General features: G+C 39.7%; 1 protein-coding gene across 1 annotated transcript; it reads left to right on the forward strand.

Moving 5' to 3' along the window:
• The first annotated feature begins 1902 nt into the window (after positions 1–1902).
• DIPK2A (divergent protein kinase domain 2A) lies at positions 1903–20175 on the forward strand. Its single transcript, XM_059822695.1, has 3 exons — positions 1903–2556; positions 15938–16241; positions 18899–20175. The coding sequence occupies exons 1-3, from the start codon at positions 1903–1905 to the stop codon at positions 19228–19230; spliced, it is 1290 nt and encodes a 429-aa protein (XP_059678678.1). The 3' UTR covers positions 19231–20175.
• The last annotated feature ends 4194 nt before the right edge of the window (positions 20176–24369 follow it).

A 24369-nucleotide genomic window follows, 5' to 3' on the forward strand; every position in this document is an offset into this window, starting at 1 on the left:
CTGGATATACACCAAGTGGTGCAAGTTCACTGTACACGTTCAACAGAGTGACAAAATCGCAGTATGATGGATTCTTTAAGCTGTTTTTATACATATAAATGTCGAAACACAGTACATAGGGAGTATGTGCTCATGTAAAGACAAATGTATTTCCAACATTCTAGATTCTAAGCACTTATGTATCATGCAAATGAAGTAAGTGGAAATTATCCAGTCTGCTACACTTCTTCCCCCAATGATCATATCCCTACTGCACTTTTGAGACGGAACAGGTAATATGAAGGTTGTCTTTAACTTGGAAAAGCACAAGCTCACTTGAAGAAAAGCTGTATTGGAAGAGATTAAGACTTTCACCTTTTTTTCTTCTTAATCTCTTTTACTTTGTTGTGTTAGTTTTACAGACTGGTTCTTAACCTGCGGCCAGTAACTTCGACACCATTGACAGGGAAGATAGTGGAGGCAGCCTGCGCAGCACGCTACAGTCTTCATTCAGCTGACTAGATGGCTACAACGCGTAGGTTCTTCCCTCCAGATTCGGGATGGGACCGATCAGCCGTAGCTGTCCCACGATAAACCCGAGCCATTCTCAAACACACGAACTGCCCCTTGCCGGCACTGGATGGAATTTGAAACGAGAAAACCTGCCCCGTGGCCCCAGCAAACCAAACTGGGTTTTGTGGCTGGGTTTACTCTATCAGTAAACTACACAGTTGTATGAGGTGTTTTGCACGAACCTCGGTTCCGTGCTTCTTCCCAGATGAAAAGCACCACAAAGCGGGCACGAAAGGCAGGGCTCCAGCCCCAGCAGGCTGCCGGGCACCAGCACGCGCCCACAACGCAGCGCCCGCGCCTTCCTTGAGGGCGAGGCCGGGTCCCGCCGCGCCTGGGCGTCCCGGGCACTCGCCGGGGGCGCGGGAGCCGCGGCACCGCGATGCGTGTCAGTGAGCAGCCGCTTAGGGGCAGGTCTGAGCCGCGCTGGCGCCGGTACCGCCGTGCCAGGCAATAGCGGCGGGACCGCCGCGGCGACCCCTGAGGGCGGGCGGGCGGCGCGCGCGCCCGCAGGCCAGTGAGGCGCGGGCTGCGGCGGGCCGTGAGGGGCGGGCAGAGCCGCGGGCGGGGACAGAAACCCCACTGGCAGCAGCAAGGTCGGGTCGCGCCGGTCGCGTAGCACCGCTGGCCCGTGCCGGCCTTAGGCATGCCGCTTCCCGCTGTGCGGCTTGCGAGCGCCTCTGCCCGGGGCCGCGGGGCGGGAGCCAGACAACATGGCGGCGACGGCCGCGTACCCCTCCACCCCCTGCCCGGGCGGCGCAACAGTGCGGCGGGGGCCGGGGGCCGAGGAGGCGGGAAGGGCGCCCCGCCCCGCCCCCTCCGCCCGCCCGCCTCCCGCCCCGCCCCGCCCCTTCCTCAGCGCGCGCCCACGGACCTCCCCGCGCCCCGCCCTCCCCGCTGCCACCCCGCGCGCGTGGCGGCCCGCCCCCTCCGGCTCCGAGGGGGGTGGGCCGCACGCGACCGCGCCGCATCACGTGCAGCCAACCGCCGCGGCCGCCGGCGCTCGCGCGAGGCCCCTCCCCGGGCGGGCGGGGACAGCGGCGGGAGGAGGAGACCCCTCCGGCGGAGGGCGGGCGGCTCGCGCCCACCTCGGCGGCGGCGGGCGCAGCCGCGGCGGCGGCGGCGGCGCCCCTCCCCCGGGGGCGGGGCCGCCCGGGCCGGCGGGCTGCTGGCACCTCCCCCCCTCCCCTCCCCTCCCCTCCCCCTCCCCGCCGTCCCCTCAGTAACTTGGCTGCCTTTTATCGGGCGAGCGGCGAGGCGGAGAGTTTATTGGTGCCGGAGCTGCGGCGCGGCCGGGGCGGGGAGCGAGCGCGGCGGAGGGCGGGGGGGCCCTGCCCGGCCCGGTCCGGGACGATGCTGCGGCTGGTCTCGCTGAAGTTGGGGCGGCTGTACCGCTACGTGAAGCTGGCGGTGCTGGGCAGCCTGGCGGCGGCGCTGGTGCTGAACACGCACTCGCTGCTGGCCTCGCTGCAGCGCAACGAGCTGTCGGAGCGGCGCTTCCTGCAGCTCAATAAGTGCCCGGCCTGCTGGGGCACCAGCTGGTGCCGCAAGTTCCTCAACGGGCAGCTGCGGCTGGAGAGCTGGGGCCGCCTGCGCCTCTTCGACTTCTTCAACGTCAAGAACGTCTACTTCGCGCGCTACGGGGAGCCCCGCGAGGGCAGCCGCCGCGTCGTCCTCAAGCGCCTGGGCTCCGCGCAGGAGCTCGCCGACATCGACACCAAGATCTGCCGCCGCGCCACCGGCAGGGGCCGCTGCGACCTCCTCCAGGCCCTGCACGCCACCGAGTTCGCCAGCCTCAACGGCGACGTGCGGCTCCTCACCCCCGACGCCGTGGAGGGCTGGTCGGACCTGGTGCACTGCCCCTCGCAGCGCCTGCTCGACCGCCTGGTCCGCCGCTACGCCGAGACCAAGGACTCGGGCAGCTTCCTGCTGCGCAACCTGAAGGACTCGGAGCGCATGCAGCTCCTCATCACCCTCGCCTTCAACCCCGAGCCGCTGGTGCTGCAGGTAAGCGCGCCCGACGGCGCCCGGCCGGCCGGGAGTGCCCGGTGGGCGCCCGCTCCCGCCTGCTCTCCTTGGTTCTGCACAGCCGCCCCCCCCCGCCCGCCCCGTCCCGGCTCGGCAGGGGCCGGCGGGCCCCTTGCTGGAAGCCCCGTCCCAGCCGAGCGCCCGCCGTGGCCCTTCCTCCCCCTCTCCCCCACCGTGCGCCGGGCGCACGCAGCTGTGTCTCTACGCGGGGGAGAGGAGGGAGAGCAGGGCTCCTGGGGAGCTGGCCTCAAGCAGCGGCGAAACGCTGGGGTCGTACTCTAGGTCTTTGCCCTAACAGTGGCTCTTATGTAAAGATACCAGCTGGGCGGGCTGTGGAGGGGGTCTCTGATTCCCACTCTGGGCAGGAGGCGTTTCTTTATCGCACTCAGTCTCATAGTTTTTCTCTCTTCCTCAAAGACTTGGTGCTGATGTGTCTTCCTCCTCGGTGCTCCCGTGCCTGAAGGCTTTAACTCGTTCTCCATCCTCTTGCCTTTCTTCTCCTCTAGGCAGGGACCTTGCTTTTCTGTTCGGTAGCGAATGGTGAAAGCAAGCAGCTATTCTCCAGGAAGCAGGCGGGGTGGCATGCTGTAAGGCAGATGCTTTCTGGTGGATTATGCCTTTCTTACAGTTAAGTGTTAGGCTTTAATCCTATGACATCTCCCATAATACGTATATTCCTAGGCAGCTATGGGAATCGGTGATTAGTTTCTTAGGGTCTAGTTTAATAGATAGTGGGTAGAGACTTTACGGTAATGCTATTGTGCTTTCCTTGTCAAAACCTGACTCGTGCTATGGCATGTTCTTATGTGAACTAAATACAATTTTTGTTTTTCTGTTGGTAAAAATGAGCAATAGGTATTCTGTAGCCTGAAAATGGAGCGACAAATAAATGAACAGTATTCTCTTTTCAGCGGTTACATATTTTATATTCTTTAATTAGGAGGACTGGTTATGTGCGCAGACCAGAAATTTGTGCTTTAACAAGTCATGTAAATTTTTAGGTGACAAATTTGTAGGAAACTGTTCTATTCTGTGGCACTACTGAGTTCCTTCTATTGCATATCTATTTAGATTGCGAGCTTTGCGTTTTGGCTCTTAACACTATTGAGGGATCTCCAAGTATGCCTTTAGTGTGTAAGTTTGGACTTGGAATTGTTTCGTCTAACTACTGGACCATCCTCGCCTTTATCCGAGCTAAGATAAAAAGAATATTTGCAAATATGTTTGAAAGCATCACTGCATGATTACTGTTACAAACATCTGCGGTTTCTCTAGTAAGAGGCGAAGAAATATCTTATGTTCAAAAAGCAGTGCTGCAGGCTTTACCCTCCAGCAAATTCACCGACTGATTAATTTCTAGAGAATGCATTTATGAACGCTACTTAATTGAAAATACAAATTTGGGTAGTATGCGTTCTGCCCTTCAGTGTCTCCATGTACAGCTCTTGGGTTTTGTTTTCAAAGTTTCCAGTTTGCTTCTCAGCGGATGTAGGGTACAGTATGTCTCTTCCATTTTGCTGTAAAGTTGCTCCTGAGCACGGTGAAAAAGGAAACTTCACTTAAGTAAGAAAATCAAAGCTTCTTTGCTTTGCTGAGTGTATTTGGAAATTCTTTGAGAATCGATTTGGTTTGGCTGTATTTCATGCAACTTACGGTTTTGGTTTTGAACACTGGTTCCAACATACCAAGCATAGACATAGATGGCCAGAAAACAGCTCTCTATGTTTCTTCATAATTTGTGGGGGCAATGTATTCTTTGCAGACAAAGGGTATGGCACAGTTGCAGCATTTAATGTTGTGGGGTGGATCAAAGGCAGTGGGCAGCACTGGTTGATTTAAGAGCCTTGATTCCTGTCAGCTTCTTGATAAGCTGCGGATGAGCCCTGAGGCTGTCAAGCAAATGTGTTGAAGAGATGAAAATCTTTGGACATGGACCTAACAAGCACTTTGCTCGCCATTTATCTTAGCAAAGGTGCTTCTGAGAGCAGAGCAGGTCAAATTGGTGGGAAGCGAGGCAGCCTTTACCAGTTCAGAGTGTGGTAGAGTTGTCTGTTACCTCTTATCAGATCAAAAGTGTTTTGCAGAGTATTGCAAATTTTGATGAATAGGCATATCCTTGGAAGTATTTCTGGGGAACTTCTGTTGAAACACTCTTAATTCTCCAGAAGATTATTCATCAACTTTGGTAATGGGTACTGAAGGTTTGAATACCTTCCCTCAGCTGGGAGTGAAATATCTGAAATATAGGAATCTGAACGAACTCTCCTCATTTGCATAACATGTCACATACCACTCCATTCTCAGTCCCTACCCAAGAAACACGTGAAGAATGAATAATTCTGTGTTATGCAGCTATTGCAACAGCAAGATGAAAGGTACTCTTTATAAGAGGGGTGAAATGACTTTGCGGAAGTGATAAGTGACTACTGAGAAGTTTGCTTGTGTTTATACATAAGATATGTAAAACATATTATGGTATAGTTTCTGCAGTATTGATGAGGGCAGATGTTGGCATGGGAATGAGACCTGTAGGCTTGTTCTGAAAACCAGCTGCTTCCAAGAAGGGAAACCTGCATGATGTCATGTGAAGAATCATAGTTTAATTTTAAATAAATAACAACTTGATGCATTTAACTGATGCTGTCTGTCACCGGAAGGAACATGGAAAAGTATTGCTAGTTTTTGCCTTGAGCTTTTCATGAAACACTACTGTGACTGTTTAAAACACTGTCATGAATAACAGTTTTGGTTTAGAAGCAGAGATAACTTCTAAATTCTTGGTGTTCAGTGCATTAAAGTTCTGTATTCTTTGATTAAGTTACAGGAGCAGCCAAATGAAAATAGGCACTGCATTTAAAGCTCGGTCTTTGATTTATAACAGAAAATTTACTTTCATCATCTACTAGAGCTAGTAATTTGTGGTTTATAAGACTTTTTATCAGAGATTGTGATTTTAGCCTGAAGCCTGTTTCGAGTATGGATTATTCCTAAAGCGGCGTTGCTTACAAACTGCATATTGTCACAACTGACTTATAGCTTTTGCTGCAGGAAGTTTTCAGGAGGGGCTTTAACCCATAGCATGATACACTTTTGTTACAAGTCTCTGAACAGTAGTAAACCAGCACAGTTTTGTGTAGATCACTTATTGTAATCCTAACTTAATATTTTAGGTTTTTTATAGCTTTCTTGTTAACCTTCTTTATCCACATTTGTTAAACAGTTGCATAGGTGTACTCAATGAAGAATTCAGCCCCTTTTGCCATTTTACTTCATGAAGCAAATGGGAGGACAGCTGCATTGTTATTCAGTACAGTTTACATCTTCTCTGGGTATTAAAATTTTATTTTTACTTTCATAGAATCTTGCTAAACTAGTCAGTAATTAAATCCTCTCACATTTTTTATCTGAGTTCACATTTGAATGAAACAAGCTGTATGCGAGGGTTGAGGAAGTAATTTTTTAACTTGAAGTGTAAATGTTTAAGGTTTAACTTCTGATGGGTTTGGTTTTTTTCCTTCCTCTTTCTAATACTCCTTTCCTGCAATAAAGGCAAATACTTTTTAGTAAAATAAGTTCTGATCTGTAATCAAAATTTGATACATCTAAACCAATATTCTGTGTAAACATGAACAGCTTACTCAGACAAAAGCAACAACAAAACTTGCTGCTCTTTCCTTCAACTTGTTTAATGGAAAACAAAGTATTTTGCTCACCTGGAACATAGGATCTATGCATGGCATCTGATTTATAATTGAATGTGATGACTATGTGCGTCAAACGCTTGCAAAGATAGGTCGGCCGAAGTTGCCTTGTGAAGAAAGAGCAACATTTTAAAAATAAATTGGATTAGACTGAGTGCAGTGTGAATATTCACTTCTTGCAGAATTCATAGCACCAGCATGGATGTAGATTCATCCTCACCCTATGACTTTTTATAAACCACCCACCTTCTAGTTTGTTTTTTAAAAATAACTGTAGCGGAGAAACTTTTCTTCATTTTTTTTTTTTAACCATGACACGCATTCAAATAATGGATGTTATTCAAGTTTATGAAGTAACATGATTAATTTTTATCTTCACTGGCAAATAGAAACATAAACTTACTGTTACAGAATGAAAAATGTTCGCTGCCTATTGTTAATTTCCATAGATGCTAAAATTGTGTTCAGTCTTTCATTCTTACAAAAATTCTCCTTCTTTTTTTTTTTTCCCCCAATTCCTAACAAGATTTTTCCAGAACCAAGGCAGTTCAACAGGAAGATTTGGGGAAATAGTTAAGCTTTCTCTAGACATACCTCTTATTTTCCATAGAGCTCCTGCACTGATCTCTATCAGCCTCCAGATTACCTATTTTGAGCCGCTGTGGCTGTCTCTTAACAGTTTTTGAGCTGCTGTTCTTGTGTCACCATAGCTGCCATGCTGTGAACCATGGTATGCAACCGTGCATTGTCCAACACACGAAGGCCTGTCGCAAAGTTTTAAGTTTTGTACCTAAGCACTAAAAAAACTCTTCAAAACCAACAATGCCCAAAAAACAGGGCAAAGTGGAGAATTCCTTGTTCTGGGAGTTGGGGAAACTGCAGTATAACTCACTACTGCTGAAGTAAGAAATTCTTTCTGGACAAGAAAATTGTGTTTTTTCAGTAAAGTGGTTGAATTTCTCCTAAAATCTTATGGTTAGCTGTGAAAGACAGATTACATCTGTCCCGGCAAAACTGAAACATAGGTTCTATTAATTGTTGTGGCAAAAGTGCTTCAAGAGCTGGTCTTGCAATACTCAGTCTTGTCTTTGTGCTGGCTATTGTATTGGTGTACAGTACTGCCAGATGCACTATTAAAATGACAGTGCATTTGTTTTGTTTTCAAAGCAAACTTGAAGTTTGCCCACAAACTTTGCTATTAAAATAAAAGTAATGTGGGTTTTTTTCAAACTACAGAAGGTTCCTGTGAATTATATCCAGAGTGCATTAATGCAGCTTTGTCTGGAGCTGTAGCTTTTAACAACCTGTTTAAAATGGAGATTCTTTAAATAACGATGGTGAAAATTTATATCTTGTATGTAAATTACAAGTCTCAAAGACTTTTACTGTTCTGACTCTAAGAAAAATTCCAATACCTATATGGAAAATAGCAGTATTTCTGCATTTTTTTAATAGATTGGGTAAATCACTGCCCTTCCTTCAGATATGTATGTAACTTTTTCTAAATACTTATGCTTAATGACTTTATTCTTCTCAAAACTTTTGATCATTGTTATTCCTTGTGGAAAAAAAAAACCCAAAAAACAACAGCAGCTGTATCTCTATTCTGAGTATAATTACTCTGCATGAACAATCTGTTGCCACATAACCTAAAATTCTTCTGGTTTCTCTTCAAGTCATCATTGGGGTTTCTGTTTGGTTTTGTTACAGGAAGAACAATAATTGACATCTGGTAAACATATATTAAAACATTAACTGTGATCTCTTTGAAACAATTTCTTGCACTGAATTCAATCAAAGTAGCAATTTAGCCAAATGTTTTACAGAATTACTTTGCTGATCCATATATAACTCAGTAAGAAGTAAATGGGCAACTTTTCTTGCCTGGGATTTCTTTTTCTTTTTGTATCATACACACTGTTCTAGTCATAGGTTATCTTCTGTAGTTCTATTCTAAATACATTGGTAGAATGGCATCCAGTTTCAATACTTGGTGGCTTTTAAACTTTCGTCATTACTTAGCTTGGTGTTTCCAATACGCAATACCAAGTAGTGGATTTAAGGCAGTTATCCACACTACCTGATGTGTCCTCTAGTGGACTTGTAGTAAGTCCTGGCTCATACAGACACTGGCATTTTGACATACTAAGTAGTATTTGGTGTGTAGTATTGTAAAATGTTGAATATTTTCCTCTGATCTTCATGAAGAAGTTAAAACATAGTGGTTTGAGATTGGTTGTTAATAGTCATGTTACCTCCAGTTGATTTGAGGCTTTTTAATCAAAAATTGATTATCTGCAATTTCATATATTATTCCATTTTAAAGATTCACTGTAGTCTGCTGCAGATGATTATAAATCATGACTTCCCCCCGCCTCCAAATTACTCCCATGCCGTTGGACTATTTTTTTTTTTTTTAAAGCTATTTTTCTTTTTATAGTAAACATAAACTAGCCGTAAGGAATGTCTAGTGCTACTTTATGGGTAAATGGATTTTTTTTTTATTTTTTCTTTTCAGGTCTTAACTTTTCTTAAAATTCTTTTTTTGCATAAATCAGTCGATGGATGCCTGTAGAAAAGATAATTCAGACAGCAAGGGATTTAAATTTCAGATGTTAAAGTGAGTCTTTAGTCTTTCTTGATTCCTGTTTTACATACTTCTAAGTATTGAGGAGGTAGGAGATGAATTTGTTGTCCATCCCTGAATTTCCATTGTGCACATTTTAAAAAAGAAATGAACAGTTATTGTTTTGTTGAATTAAAATTGAGTAGCCTCATATTATGAGAATATTCCACTGATTTGATTGTATTGAAAATTGAAGAGTTATTTTTTTGCAGTGACAGACAGTATAAATATGAGGCCAGAACTGGTTTGTACGTGTTATCTTACCATATATAATTATGTTCCTTAAATGATCAAAACTATTTTCATCTTTCTTTCTGGTGAAACTTTCCTAAAGTGATGACATGTAAGTAGAGTAAAAGGAATATTTTAGAATAGTGTAGAAATTCTTGAAGTTATTGTGGGGTATGTATTAAGATGAAGGTCTGTCTTAATCTAGAGGCTGCTGAGAAATCACTACACACAGTGAAATAGAAATCCTCCTGATAAATTGTAACTTTGAGCAGTTTTCAGTAACACAAAAAAAGTGTGCTACTCCACATTCCAAACCATTAAATACCAGTGTTGTCCATTTGCTTCTGGTATGTCTGATGCAGAGAGATAGCTGTATTTTACTTTCCTGTATTAAGTAATTGGGGCTTTGTTTTAGTCTCTTTGATTTTGCAAATTAACTTTCAGACATGAGAGTAGGCCATCTTTGCTAGGACTTCTTTATAGTGATATATTCCAGACTCATAACGGATGAGAAGTAGTCATCATTTTCATCTGTTGCAAATTTAATCTGAAAAAACTTTTATGAACTACAAACTAATTTGAACACATAACAATCAATACAACATTACATTTTCTATACTATGGTTCTTGCGTTTAATCATTATTCATTAATTTTTTTTGAAAAATTACATACCTCTGCTAACATTGTGAAATACAACTTCTACTGTTCAAATGTTCAACTTAATCATTGATCAACTTCTAATTCTGAGTGGGTTTATATTTAGAGTTTTCTGTGTATTTTTGCCCTATAGTGTGTCAGTTAAGCCTGATGTGTACCTCTTGTTGGCATGAATTTTATGCAGTAACTGGTTGAAATGTAATAAAACTGAACAAAAGTCAAATAAATTAAAGAAATGTAGTTTCAATGGGAATACTAATATTTGGAATATTCAATGAAATCCACACTTCACTCTGTGTGTGTAGTCTATGTATACGCTTAACTTCTGTGGGAGTTTTAGTTGACTATCAAATGATTTGGCATATAGTTGAGAATGAATTTGTTTTCATTATACTCACTAGCATTCACAAATACATTTGAATATGTATCTTCTAGACTGCAGATCAATTCCTGACAAAAGAAGGCATCTGTGTTTCGACTGTGCTTTTTCACCTCCTTTGATCTGAAAAGTTTCATCGTTAAATCTGATCGCCAGGACTGCGTGGTTCCAGAGCTCTACTTATTTGCCTTGGTGACTAATACAAGTGCTACTCCTGTTTACACGGCAGAATCAACAGTAGTCTATGAGAGCAAACTAATTTTTTTCCTTTTGAGGAAGAGCGTATTATTTAAATTTTACTTGCCATGCCAGTCTGTGTCTGGACAAACAGAGTTTAGTAAGATGATTTTAGTGAAGGTGTCACAAAGAGTGTAATTTTGGCATGAAGTTCTCCAGGATCATAAGGAGTAGGAAGAGAAGTCCCCACTCTGTTTTGCATATGTTTTTTAATTCCATCGTATTTAAGGTGTAGCTCGTTGGTTGGTTGGTTGGTTTGGTTTTTTTAGATGGAACTCACTTTATACAAAAATTGGTAGTAATGTGTAACAGGTTCTATACTAATTTTGAAAATGAAAAGCATATTTTTTTTAATGGTACAGTGGACCAGTAGCTCAAAGATGTCAGTTGTTACTTAAACTGTTTTGGCTTTTTTTGGACTTGATTATTAAGTTTAATTATATGCTTGATTATGATAAACTAATATTTTTTTAAGTGTTTAATTCAAAGGGGATTTGTGTTATTGCAGACTACAATAGACCTTATCAGCTTCAAGCTGGTGAGTCTTTACTGCATGATCCAATTCACAGCTCTGAACATTCAAAACCAGTGGCAGATGATTTGTGTGTCTTCTCATGTTTAGACAGATGGAAGTAAGGAAGACAAATGCACTGATATTTTTATGCTTCAGTGAAATGATAAATTCACCCTATTAATTCTCAATATTTATTCTGAGACTACAGTGTATTTTTTTTAAAAAGACATAAATACAGTATTATTCTTTCAGGAACAAAGTGTCCTTTGTCCATTTGACAGGGTTGGCTTAAGTTTTTAAGCCTTGCTTAGAGCGATATCTTGTAGCTACGCTAATTAGGGCAACTGAATTTTTTTTTGATGCATGTGTCACTGGGAATGGAGGTAGCAGAAGTTTTTGTCATATTTATTGTTTTCCGTCTTTCCGTTAGAAGATTATACGTATTTCTTTGTGAATAGAGAAACATAACAACTTTAATGAGGGAAAACTTACTAAGCTACTTGTTTGTAGTTTTTCATATGCATTACTATATTTTAAAACACTTTTAAAAGCTTAATTGTGTTGTGGTTTCCATGGCATTTGTGTGTATATTCACAGATAAAATGTGAGTGGGTGCATCAGAATTGCAGATTCTTTTGTCAGATAGCTGCTTCTGGTTTTGAGCAAGAGCTTAGTTTTTATCTTAATTGTCAAATGCACATTTTTCTTTTTTCAAATGCTCTTCAAATAGCATATTCAAGTACAAAATTATCTAATTAAATATTTATACTACTAATAATTCAAGAATTAAAATAAAAACTGTGTTATGCATTACTCTACAGATATCTGAGATTTTTGACAGCTATCTACTAAGCTTTTGTTTCTAAATGCAAGTTGTTCATGGAAAACATGTTTAATGACTGTACAAATTTGTGTTCATGTCTTACTGGCTTTCAAAATCTTAATACGTGAAGAAAAAAAATCCTCATGTTAAGTTAGCTGCAATTTCATCTAGAAAGATGCTTTCAAAGTAGAATAGTATGGAAAGTTACAAATCTCTGCTTGCAAAGACAACAGATCTGCACTTCAATTAATATTCTTGTCAAATTCACCGAGTCAATATAAAACTGCTGAATGAGGCACTTGTACATATTTTTATCCCCTTCTTCAGCTACTGACTTGGGTAATGAAGTGTAGATGTGGCTGTTACATGCCAGTTGGAAGGGAGCCAAAACAGAGATGTTGTTTGTACATGTGCAGATGTTGGCAGGATTCCCTGCACTCCTGTAGTCAAAAGATCTTTTTATTGCCACAGAGTTATAAATATATCTGTGTTACAGTATGGCATGCAGATATTTTACTAGTACTGTTTGGGATCTTCATAAACCAAACTGCTTCTAGAGTTTCTTGTGTGAAATGAAATTCAGTGTACACAATGCAGGAAGCATAATAGATGTGTTTTGAAGATCAGTGTACCATTGTGACTAATGCTGTACTTTCAAAATCGGTTTAATCCATTACATAAATCCCTGCTGCTGCTGGAAAGGAAAGGTCCTCTTAGCTCCTTTCCTCTCTTCTGCACCTGGCTATCCAGGCCTTCTCCCTTCCTTTTGTCAGTACTAGCATGATGTGGTGATGTGATGAGTGGAGCAGGCTACTGATCCACCTGAACACCAGCCCAGTGAGTACCAGCTGCATTGCTTTCCTAATGACATGAAGGAGGGGATTGGAATGAGTGTACTTGATGGGTTGGGAGGGATGGACACCTTCGTTTCCAATGATAGCATGGCCTTTGCCAGGTTCAACTTTTTGTGGTTGAATTTGTATTTGGAAAGGGAGGCAAAGGCAGAAGTGGAGCAGGACTGGAATATAGGAATGGAGAGGGGTGGAAAAGGAGTGGGGTGGTCCAAAGTCATACTTGAATGAAAATATTTAGGTATCATTGCTGTAGCAATTGAATTGAATATATTGCATTGAGTGCTGATAAAATGCAGCAATATAGAATCACACAGAATCATTAAGGTTGGAAAGGACCTGTAAGATCAAGTCCAACCATCAACCCAACACCACCATGCCCATTAAACCATGTCCCGCAATGCCATGTCCACACGTTCCTTGAACACCTCCAGTGATGGTGACTCCACCACCTCCCTGGGCAGCCTGTTCCAGTGCTTCACCACTCTCTCAGTAAAGAAATTTTTTTTAATATCCAGTCTAAACCTCCCCTGGTGCAACTTGAGGCCATTTCCTCTCGTTCTATCGCTAGTTACATGGGAGGAGAGACCAGCACCCACCTCTCTACAACCTCCTTTCAGGTAGTTGTAGAGAGCAATAAGGTCTCCCCTGAGCCTCCTCTTCTCCAGACTGAACAACCCCAGCTCTCTCAACTGCTCCTTATAAGGACTCATAAGTCCAGCAAGGACTGCTGGAAGCTAGGTACAAGCTAACCTGCTACTCAGCCTTCATTTTAGATACAAGCTCAATTAAGGCCTCCATAATATTTTATTAAATGGTCCTACAGCAAGGACCATGCTTCCAGAGCAGAAACTTCAATCCTGAATCTTCTTTCCCTGTATGAAAGGCCTTTAGAAGAAGGATGGAAATGAGCATGCTGTAGGTAGGTGAATTGGTTTGCTGGGCTGGAGACTCTCCAGTTCTGTGCTGAAGACCTAAAGTGAGAGCCATATGGAGCGTTAGAGTGATGTTCTCCAGTATCAGCAGCATAGAAATGGGAAGGAATGCCCAAACCTTTTCTTTACTCTTTTTTTTTTTTTTGGTGTGAAGGAAGTATGGTCTGGATTCTCAGTAATAACTGTTCTTTTTTCCTAGTTACCTCTGCATAGTTTTGTACTTCTTCAGATAATGATTCAGAATGGGTGAGAAAGGAATTGTCACTGCCTATGAATTGCTGGGAGAAGTTGCACCATGGAAGCACTTGGGTTGCCCATTCCTCAGAGGGGCTTTGATGTGCTTCAGTAAACCTTTTCATTAGTAGCAATTGTACTTAAAAATTCTGTAACTAAGATTATAGTTTTGTACTGAAATAACTTAGTAGATGGAGACAATCTCTCCACAGGGTTTTGTTTTTTACCTCCTGAAACCTGCAGCTGTTGTGAAATCCTGAAAATTCGATGTAACCAAGAGAAAATATTGTTGCAGTGCCGAACAAGCATTCCTGTTTTGCTTTTTCTTCCTGTGTGTTTACCAGCAGCGTCTTTTAAAAGGTAGAGAAGACAACTATAAGAATTTTCCTCTTGGATATTGCTAGAAGATTCATTGATCCAATGACCTTTTGGGTCAGAGGCCAGTTAGTAGTATTTTTAATGAAACTTGGTTCCTGCCATGGAAGCATGCTTACACAGAAAACGACTAGTGAAATATGCAAGCAAGTTTTGTGTGTAAAGAGTGGAGTGTGTATTGGTGATTTATATTATTGTATTGACTATCATGACCTAAGCAGATCTGTTTTGTTTTTTCAGGGCTTTTTTAATACTACATTTGAAGTCTTAGTGTGTGAATTGAGTATAGCCTTAACTTTGCTGTTTGCCTTTTAAGAATAAGTATTAATTCTTGGGAGTAGATGTGGCTTGCAGTTCCTTGTTTATTACAGAGCTTCTAGTGTTTCTGACCAACATTGGTATTCTAACCTTGGCTTAGTGTCAGCTGATACCTAGAGCTTAAGATAAAATAATCAAAACTTTGTTATCAAAGGAAGCACAGACATAGGTAAAATTAAGGATTGTTGTAGGGGAGGTGTGGGGTCTAAGGCTATGGCGATCGGGTATGTAAGCACTCTTAACTTTCCTAAATTTTTTTTTGAAGTGGGATACGTACACGGATGGGTGAGTGCTGGGCACATCTTCCCTGACTGGTCTTGTGGTTCAGATCTGTTCTACACAATGTGTTTCCTTCCACTGTCTCTTTTCTCGATTTACCGTAAAAGTTTTCTGCCATCATGGATTCCAGGAGGTGTAAAGCTTCCGTTCAGACTGAAACCCACCATGCTGTTCAACCTAAGTGTGCTAAAACCTTTGCTACATCATAATTGCAGAATTGATTATGATTTGCTTTTGGTGACACAATAGCAAGGTAGTGCATGAGGAAGGAGCATGTACAGATAGTGGTATCTGCTAATTGTTAAAATTAGTGTACATTGTATTCTTAGAGAGTGCTAACTTCTATGCATTTGGGGCATCTTAATTTAATATTTTTATTATTTCTTCCTGATGCATAGTATGGAGGACACCTTTTAAATGCTTGTCTGTTCATATTGAAGTCTTAGGACACATTCAGCAGAACTGATAGAGGAAAAATATGCTGGTGTGTTTTTGGTCTTTTTTTATTGCTTGTAGTATGTTATTACTACTCAGTCTCTCATGTTAACTTCCACAAAAGCTGTTATTGGAGACAGATTCTACTTTTGATAAAAATGTTATGTGGCTGTGTGTAATAAACACACAGTGTAAGTATGTAGCAATTAATCAAGAGGTAGACTGTTAAAGAGTACTAGAGGAATAAGAAAGCCTAAGCTTTCTTTTATACCTTAATCTGTTCTGTAATCCTTTCTGTGAGAGATCTTCAGGTGAGAGGATCCTCAAAGGAATCCAATCAGCTGGGGAAAATGGAAGGGGGGGAGGCGGGAAGAAGGAGGTGTCACACTTTAAAGCTTTTTCCTTTAGGTTATTAAAATAATTGTTTTTAATTAAAATTTTCAGATGCAAAATTATCTTGGTGAGAAGTACACTTGCGTTAGTACAACAGATGTGTATAAAACACCCATAGAAAAAGATAGTTGGTGGAATTGTGCAAGTGTTTGTGAAAATATATATCTTTCCCTTTAGCAGTCCAGCAGGGCCTCTTGCTCACATAAATATATTTTGTGTTGTTTTTTCTTTCCCTTCAAAACTTAGAAGTATATGGAAATGTAGTGTTGATGGGTATTTACAGTTGTCTATCCTAAATTTTATTGAACAGGCTTTTAAAATCTAAGCTGTTTTGTATTAATGAAAATTTTAAAAAATCTTTTTATATACAGAGTTTTCCATCTGATGAGGGTTGGCCATTCGCAAAGTACTTAGGAGCATGCGGAAGAATGGTGGCTGTCAATTACGTTGGTGAAGAGCTGTGGAGTTACTTTAATGCACCATGGGAGAAACGAGTGGATCTGGCCTGGCAATTAATGGAAATAGCTGAGCAGCTGACGAATAATGACTTTGAATTTGCACTCTACCTCCTCGATGTCAGCTTTGACAACTTTGCAGTTGGACCGAGAGATGGGAAAGTTATCATTGTAGATGCAGAAAATGTTCTGGTAGCAGACAAAAGGTTAATCAGACAGAGTAAGTCTCTTCTTTCTCTCCCCTCCCCTCCCCCCCCCGTCTCTTGCTTCTTTCTCTGCAAGCACAATATTTAAAGTATGTGTAGTTGCTAAATACCGATTTTGTTGGCTTTATAACTAGACTACTAATTAACAAACTAATTAGCTTTCTTCTGCAATGAGACCGCTAATTAACTTGACCAATTTGTCAATCTTACGAAGTGTTGAGTTTACCTGAACTTGATTTACATATACTTTTAATCTCTGTAATCCTGTTTAAATGGAGAGGCAGGGGTGGGAGGAGAGGGTTTGGACGTTGCATGGGTTTGTACAGATGGATGGACAGGTAGACAGATGATCTGGCTGACTGACTTGTCTACCTTAACTAAAAGAAAGAGGTTCCTTTTGTCTTTTCCAGACGTCTATAAGGATGAAGTCTTGGCATTCTATTTTCTGTGAATGACAAGACAGTCTTACTGCCCGCTTTGCCTTAGTTACATAGCCTGCCTCTGGTTCAGTTGTTCATGTAGATGCTCTGTAATAATGGAACTGAAGGAATGAGTAATTTTAGTGCTGTTTCCAAATGGGAATAGTGAAAATTCATTCATCTTTCTGTCAACTGTAAAAGCTCAAAGCAGTGGCAGCAGGAGAGATGTTTGACAAAGTGGCATTACATGGGTTTATATTCCTTTCCAGCTTATAAGGAAAACTTTACGGATCTAAGGGCTACAGACATTGAACATGAAACCTTAGATTCTGCAGAGCGTGGCAGTAGGCCAAGTGATTCCAGTTTGCTTTGGGTGAATGGACTTTTTTAAGCTTTGCAAATAGACTTCATATGCTGTGCTGCTGAATTAACTTTGAGATTATATTTTCTATCTACACACTTTTCTATGAGGAAGTATGGTTTTTTTGGGTTTTTTTGGTGGTGTGGGGTTTTTGGTTTTGTATTAGGTTTATTATACATTTTCAAGGAGCTTAAATCAAAATTATCTGAGCCTACCAAGAAAACATTTTAATGTATTAGATATTCAGTACATTTACTTTAGTACTTATGGGCCATACAAATAAACTTTCTTTCTTTTCTTTTTTTTCTTTTTTTTCTTTTTCCACCCTCTTAAAATGATATTACTTAAGACTTTGACTTTTGGAGCATGTCTGAATTGCTCAGTCACAAGGATGACCAAATGAACTCTGAAAAAGTTGATGTGTACGTGGAATAGGAGCAAGTAGCATCTTGTAGAAGCTGAATGCTGAAAGAATCACACTTACATCTGTTGTCTATAGTTCTCAGACTAATTTGGATCTAACTGGGATTTTGCTGCATGATTTGTAATCTAACAATTAATCAAGAACACAAAAAACAAATGAGGGCACAAGAAAGTTCTCAGTCTTTGTATAAACTTGACATTTAATACTGATTTCGTTAATCTGGGAAGTTTCATTAAACAATCTCTGTCTAGAGTGATTAAAATGCCTGTTTAGATATTTGAATATGTACATTCTGTCCAGTTGCACTGTACAGTAATATCTAATTGTACTCTTATGTGGGATATCATAGCTGAGTTTGCTGAAGTCCTTTTTTCCCATTCTCTTTTGCTGTTTTTTTTTTTTTTCCATTTCAAGTTTGCTGTTCATTCTACAAATTTTACATCATATTTTTATAGTTTTAGCAGTCATCCTTCAGTACGCTTTTTTTCCCAGTCTGGCTTGCAGTTCACCGTAAATGAGTAGACCAATAGTCAGCTCAGAGACTACCAAACACAGATAAATTTTTCTTTGTACATTACAGTGCTAAAAGAGATCTGCAAAACGATGAGACTCCATGATAAGGACCTCTTCTCAAAGCTGGCAGTAATCGAGAAACTTAAGATAAAAGTTTTCTAAAAAAAAGTAGTAAGAACTCAGGAGATCTCACACTTAGTAACCTTTTATGTATTATTGTATAAGGTATTTTCTGTAAATCAGGTTTTAAGTTAAAGAAAGCTTTGTGAGAAGGCCACCAGTTACACCTTCATATATATAAAGAAGGGTTTATACATGTATGTCAATGTCATTTGTTTTGTTGAAATTCTTTTTCTTCAAAGATGACATGTAATGCATCTGCTTTGTTATACGTGCTTCTTAGTTACTACCATGTCTAATGTAAGAGGTTGGAAGATAATGTTTCAGAAGTTTATGGGAATTACTTTGCAATGTTTTTTTTGTTCTTTGGTAGATCACTTGCCAGTGTTAGTTCCCAGGGCAACTGGAGAAACTGAATCTATATTGGTAGAATAAATAACATTACTTGTTTGTTTTTCTCTCAACTTCAGCTGTGAATCATTCTCTTGTACTTGTTTGTGCTACTTTTTTTCCTCTGGGTATGTGCATGTATGTAGATTTCATATGTTTAGTGTGCTGTTTTTACTGCTTCCCTCTCTTTGCTATCTATATTATCCTCTTTCTTCCTTTCCCTTATTTTTTGTATTGCCAGGACCGTTTCATCAGAAGGGTATATCAAACGGTCAGATGCAATCTTAGACTAGAACATTTTAAGAGTTCATCTAAACAGAGTTGGTTTATAGTTTAAATATTACTGGTTTGCTGTGTATTGAGCTTCTGATTGTATTCAGATGCACATATGCTCTTTCCTTCTCTCACTTTTTTTTTTTTTTACTCTCTCCTTATATTTCACAGATAAACCTGAAAACTGGGATGTCTGGTATGAAAGCAAATTTGATGACTGTGATAAAGAAGCTTGTCTGTCCTTCTCGAAAGAGATTCTTTGTGCACGTGTCACTGTGGACCACAATTATTATGCTATTTGTCAGAACCTTTTATCAAGACATGCCACATGGCGTGGCACTTCTGGAGGACTACTTCATGACCCCCCAGCTGAAATTGCCAAAGATGGCCGACTTGAGGCCTTGCTGGATGAGTGTGCCAACCCAAAGAAGCGATATGGTAGATTCCAAGCTGCAAAAGAACTGCGTGAATACCTTGCACAATTGAGTAACAATGTGAGGTAGTCCACAGTGAAGATTTTTTTGCAACACTGGTGAAAACACTATTGCAAAGACACATAGAAAATAAAGTTTTGAACTTATGTATTAAAAAGTGAAAATTAAAAAGAAAGAAACTAGTTTATCAGTTTTCTAAATACCATAAAAATATAATTTTATGGTGTTATAATGTTCCTTTGCAAACAGAGAAGGTACTTACTGAATTAAAACTTGAGCTACTATTGACTGTCCTCCCTAGCTATTTAAAAGGGAGTTAAGTCAAAAAAGACTGTGATAGCTTAATTGACAGCTTGGGTGTCAAAGGGTACTTTACATAAAACTGCATTAGTGTCACAATTTTGTGAAGCTGATGTTCTTACTTGGAAAGTCAAGTTAGACTGATGGCCTGTTTTAAAGGCTTTTTTCCTGACATCATTGTCTCATTTTTGTGTTTGTTTAAACACCTTGAAGTGGCATTTACATCCAGGTAAATCTAGCTGTCTGCATTGTTTCAAATTTAACAGGCTTTCATGTTAATGCTGTGCAGTACATTCCTACTGTGAGTGCAGGATTCCCATGTTTACTGTCTAATTTTAGGGTTTTTTACACTGTATTTCACTATGCTTAGACATTGTGTATTTTTTTTTTAAGATCATCATAAACTCAAATGTCATTTGAACTAACAATCTTTTGATGTCTTTTGTAGTTCTGCCATTGGAAATATCACTTAATGTAATTATTGTACAAAACTTTTACCCTTTATGCCAGTATATACACATGACTTTAGCAGGAAATCATGGTATGAGCAAACTCTTATTTTTAACAGAGGTAATTTGAGAATTGGAGAGAGACTACAATAAAAAGATCTGTATTAACTTAAATTGGGGATAGAAGCTTGACTAAAAATAAAAATTCACTACTCCCATGTAATTAAGCATAAACCAAAGAATATGGTTTTGTTTATTAGTTTCTAAACAAATAGTAAAGAAAAAAAGCTATCATGTAGTATATAACTAATAATTCTCAAAATTCAAATTTCGGTTGTCCTTGGTTACTCTTTGAAGAACTTCTAAACTATGTACTTCCACTAGAAGAAAACCCTAATTTGAATAATAATGCCTAGAAAGTTAACAGTTTGTTTTACATCATTCCCAATTTTGTTGAATTCAAGTGTAATGGAATTTACTGAATATTCATCTTTCAGTTTACCAGCTAAATTTATTAAGCTGTATTCACTGTAGACACCTTTTCTTGAACTAAGTTTGACTATTCCCAGTGCAGTTAAAATCAACTTGTTGAGTTTTGTGTAAATCTAGAGTCGTTCTCATAAATTACGGTTTACATAAAGACCTCAGTTACTGCTACAAGAACTCACTTCAAAGCTTGCTCCTTGGTTTTGTGTTTTTTTTAATTTTTTTTTTTTTACAAGTACTATAATGCTTCATTTTCCTGAAGTCTTATTCATAAAAAGATACTCTGAGGAAATGTATGCATGTTACTTCTTGTAACAGTAATGAAGGAAACTAATATTTCGTACAAAAGAATTCTGAGCACGGTAGTATGTGCTACTTTCAAGAGCAAAATTAGTATGCTTCTCATACTGCGTCAAAAGACTGATGGAAACTGTTGCTTTACCAAATTGCTGCAAGTGCAAGGTGGGAAAAATAGCAAACTCACTGACTGGCCCTTCTTTCTCAAAGCTCAAAAAGTGGAGCCATATAAAGATGCAGAGTGCTTTTTGATTTCTTAGATGACTATATTAAGGGTATTTTAGAATTCAAAATTTTCACTTTGTCATCTTTGCCTGTGTAGTCCTAATTTGCTCTTAGTCCCTTGTCTTGTTTTCTGAAGTTAGAATGCCCAGTGCAGCTTTTAATTTTCATTTCTCCCCTCCCCTCATTTGAAAACTGGTTTACATGCTTGCTCTGGCACAAGCTGTCAGAGAAGGTTCATGTTATTTTTCATCATAAAATCCACTTATTTGAAGAAAATAGACTAACCCTCAGACTAGGTATTACTATCCTACCATAAAAGCCTTGACTTATCACTAAAGTTGATTTTTAAACATCTACCATGTTTCCCAGGGAGAGAGTGGAGTATGATTGTTAAGTTGTAAAAGAAACAAACACTGCCAGTTCTGGCTACTACTCGAGGCAGTTCTGTAACTGTCAGAATGTCCTATCAGATTTGGTTTGGGGTTTAGTTCCCTCAGAAGTAAGTTACTAAAGCTGATTATAAAAGGAATTTGGAACTTTAAAAAAACCCACAACACTACAGGGAAAACATCGCGGAGAGCAATAAATCTTGTTCTGTTTGCACCTATCAGATATTTATTGTACAATAACAATTTATATTTTTAGTCATTGCCCATTATTATTGATGAACACAGTGAAATATTTTTGAATGAGATGTTTGAAGTTTGTATGTGCATTACAATTGTCCTTTTGTACTGTAAGTTACTGTTTGATTGGAATATTTTATCAAAACTGTCTCCCTGTGCCTTTATATTACAAGAAAGTTGTTTCTGCAACTTCTAATGATATTAATAAAGAATACTTTAAGAACCTCATCTCAGATATTCATTTTCAGATCAGTCAGTCTTTTAAGATTGACTTAGTCTAGGATGCATTAAAATACGCATAGAACTAGTTTTTGTAGTGTTGCAGAATGCATCATCGTCAAAAGTGACAGAAACCTTTTTTCCCCCCCCCTTCCTTTCTAGTAGATTGTTTGAGCCAAAGTATGAATGATCTGTCAGGAATCTTTTTGTTTTGGAGATTATCATAAGTAGGACTCATTTTCTTAAAAACAACTTGATCAAGCCATATCCTTCTCTTCTATTAACTGAAAGAAAATATTTTCAAATTAAACAAGTTGATATCTTCTCTCTTTATTGTTTGAGAAACTTATTTTTTCTTGTATTTAGAGTCATTTGTATTGCTAGTACCACTGTCTCTTCAGTATAATGTTCTAGCAGTTAATGTAATATAAATACATAATGACTTTCGGTGTTTCTCCTTTACTCTGGATTTTTCAGTGAGCATTTGCATTTGAAACTAAGTCCTGCAGTTGAACTAGAGCACATATGCCCTTCTGACTTTCTGAGCCTGTGTAACTAATAGGAACAACTTGTCTCAAAACCACTTGGATTTTATTATTTTTTTAGTTGCACTCCTCCTGCCTCAACTTACATCTCCAGGAACTGCAAACATGCAGACTGAGACTTAGAAACTTTCCAGCATGCCTCAGAAGTCAAGATTATTATGGTCTTAAGAAGAAACTAGCATGAACTGCTGCATCTTTTCTTCCAACAGTTTCCAGAGTATAGCATAGTCTGATCCTTGCCTTGAACTTCAAGACATGTATCTGGTACTTTCTTACCAGGTACTTTTTCATTGTGAGATATTCTCTTATGGGACACTTCAAATACGTTAAACTTTGTATGCTACTCTGATTTACCACAAAGACTACGTTAAAAGAGCTTTTCTTTACATTTATTAGAGAGGACACCTTGGCTACCTTTAAAAGGCACTTAAATGTTTTGGTTCTTTACAGTCAGTCTAATGTTTTCTTAGAAACCAGCAATGGTACTTTCATGGATTCCTGTTTTTCCATATGACATGTCTGAATTCAGTACAAACTTCTCGGCTCTATTGTTAGTTATCATCTATGTTGTTTGAAACCTGTGACTTGGAGATTAGGATAGACTGGACTGTGAAACCTCTGTAAAATGCATGTATTTAGTGAGTATCAGAGAAATGTTCCATTAGGGAAGTATATTTCTTGATTTGAAGATTTGGTGTGCAGCCTGCTTAAACCACTTTTGAAATTCCTCATCATTTCTTTCTATCTCACAGTCCTCCCAAGCCTTTAAAAATCCAGTCCATCAAATGGAAACTTCAGTAGTGTAGATTTCACCTACTTTTTGTGGTTGAGGTCACAATATGCAGACCTGCTGATTTATTTGATAGCCTTCATCTGACTAGTTCACTCATTATTAGCATCGCTGTTATTTCTACTTTAAATGTCTGCCAGTTTTTGTTTTCTGTTTCCTTACTTCCAGATCATGTTAAAAGATGTACAACTAGTTTAAGTAGACCTTTATCTCCTTCTGGTTTCATTTTAGGGTGTTTTAAAGACATTTTTCCTATGCTCATTTGTCATTTTTTTTAATGTGACGTTCCAGATCTGACAAGTGTCGGTTTGCCTGGGGTACTTCCAAGCATCAAATTCTTTTTATATTTCATACTGAGTTTTAGGAACATGTTTCACTATTCTTCCAGGTAAAATCCTTTGGTAGTCTGACTTGTACTGTACACTACGCTAATGAGCTTTTGCTAGATGCAGAAAGGTCCTGTGGCTGCTAGAGGTCTTTGTAGAGTGTGCATGTGATGTTAGGACAATGAAGAGTCTGATGTTTCGGCAGCAGATTGAGTCTGTTGTTGCCATGCTGGAAGTATGAGAATATACTTGTTTTGTGTGGTTCAAAAGCTGGACAAATTTAAGGAGCATTAGTAATGAACATTTGCCACGAATACCGACCTGTGTGTTCAGGTCAGAGCAGGAAAGTTCTGACTTTAAAAGAAAAAATATCTAAGGCTGTTTTTTATATTTGGTGGGTTAACTCTAGTCTTCTGAGAACAGAAATGTGAAAGCAGAATAGACTTCAAAGCAAAACAGACTGTTTAATATACAGCTTGTGTTCAGAGAGAAAAAAGAACATTTTTTTTTTTTTTTAGGTCAGAGTTTCAAATAGCTTGTCTATTAGTCAAAAAATTTTAATACACATCTTTCTATTCTGAACATGATGCTTTTGTTTATGCTTGACTTTTACTACAGATTCTAGCTTTTGATATTATTAATGGAGGCTTAGTGCATCCATTTAATGTGCCTTTGGTATAACTACAGATTCCCAAATAGATGCCCTGTATCTTTTTAGAGGAATGGGGTTTTCAAAATTCAGTGCATTTTCATTTTGTGCTTTTTTTTTCTCCAAAAATAATTCTGAAACTCCTCAAAATAGTTGAGCAGGTGATTTCATTGCTACCAACCATTAATGCAGTTTAATTTTGACTTGAAAGTTCTCATCCTCTTTGGTTGTTCAGGCTGGGGTAGGAACATCTGGTTTTCTGCAAAATCTAGCAGTTCTCAGTGTGCAGCTATGTC

This window comes from Gavia stellata, chromosome 11 (genome assembly GCF_030936135.1).
Source record: "Gavia stellata isolate bGavSte3 chromosome 11, bGavSte3.hap2, whole genome shotgun sequence".
NCBI lineage: Eukaryota > Metazoa > Chordata > Aves > Gaviiformes > Gaviidae > Gavia > Gavia stellata.

Bases quoted from the DNA above. Each gene is read 5' to 3' on its own strand.
- DIPK2A (XM_059822695.1), top strand. From the start codon at position 1,903: ATGCTGCGGCTGGTCTCGCTGAAGTTGGGGCGGCTGTACCGCTACGTG. The intron at 2,557-15,937 runs GTAAGCGCGCCC...TTTTATATACAG, and splicing joins CCGAGCCGCTGGTGCTGCAG to AGTTTTCCATCTGATGAGGG. The intron at 16,242-18,898 runs GTAAGTCTCTTC...TATATTTCACAG, and splicing joins CAAAAGGTTAATCAGACAGA to ATAAACCTGAAAACTGGGAT.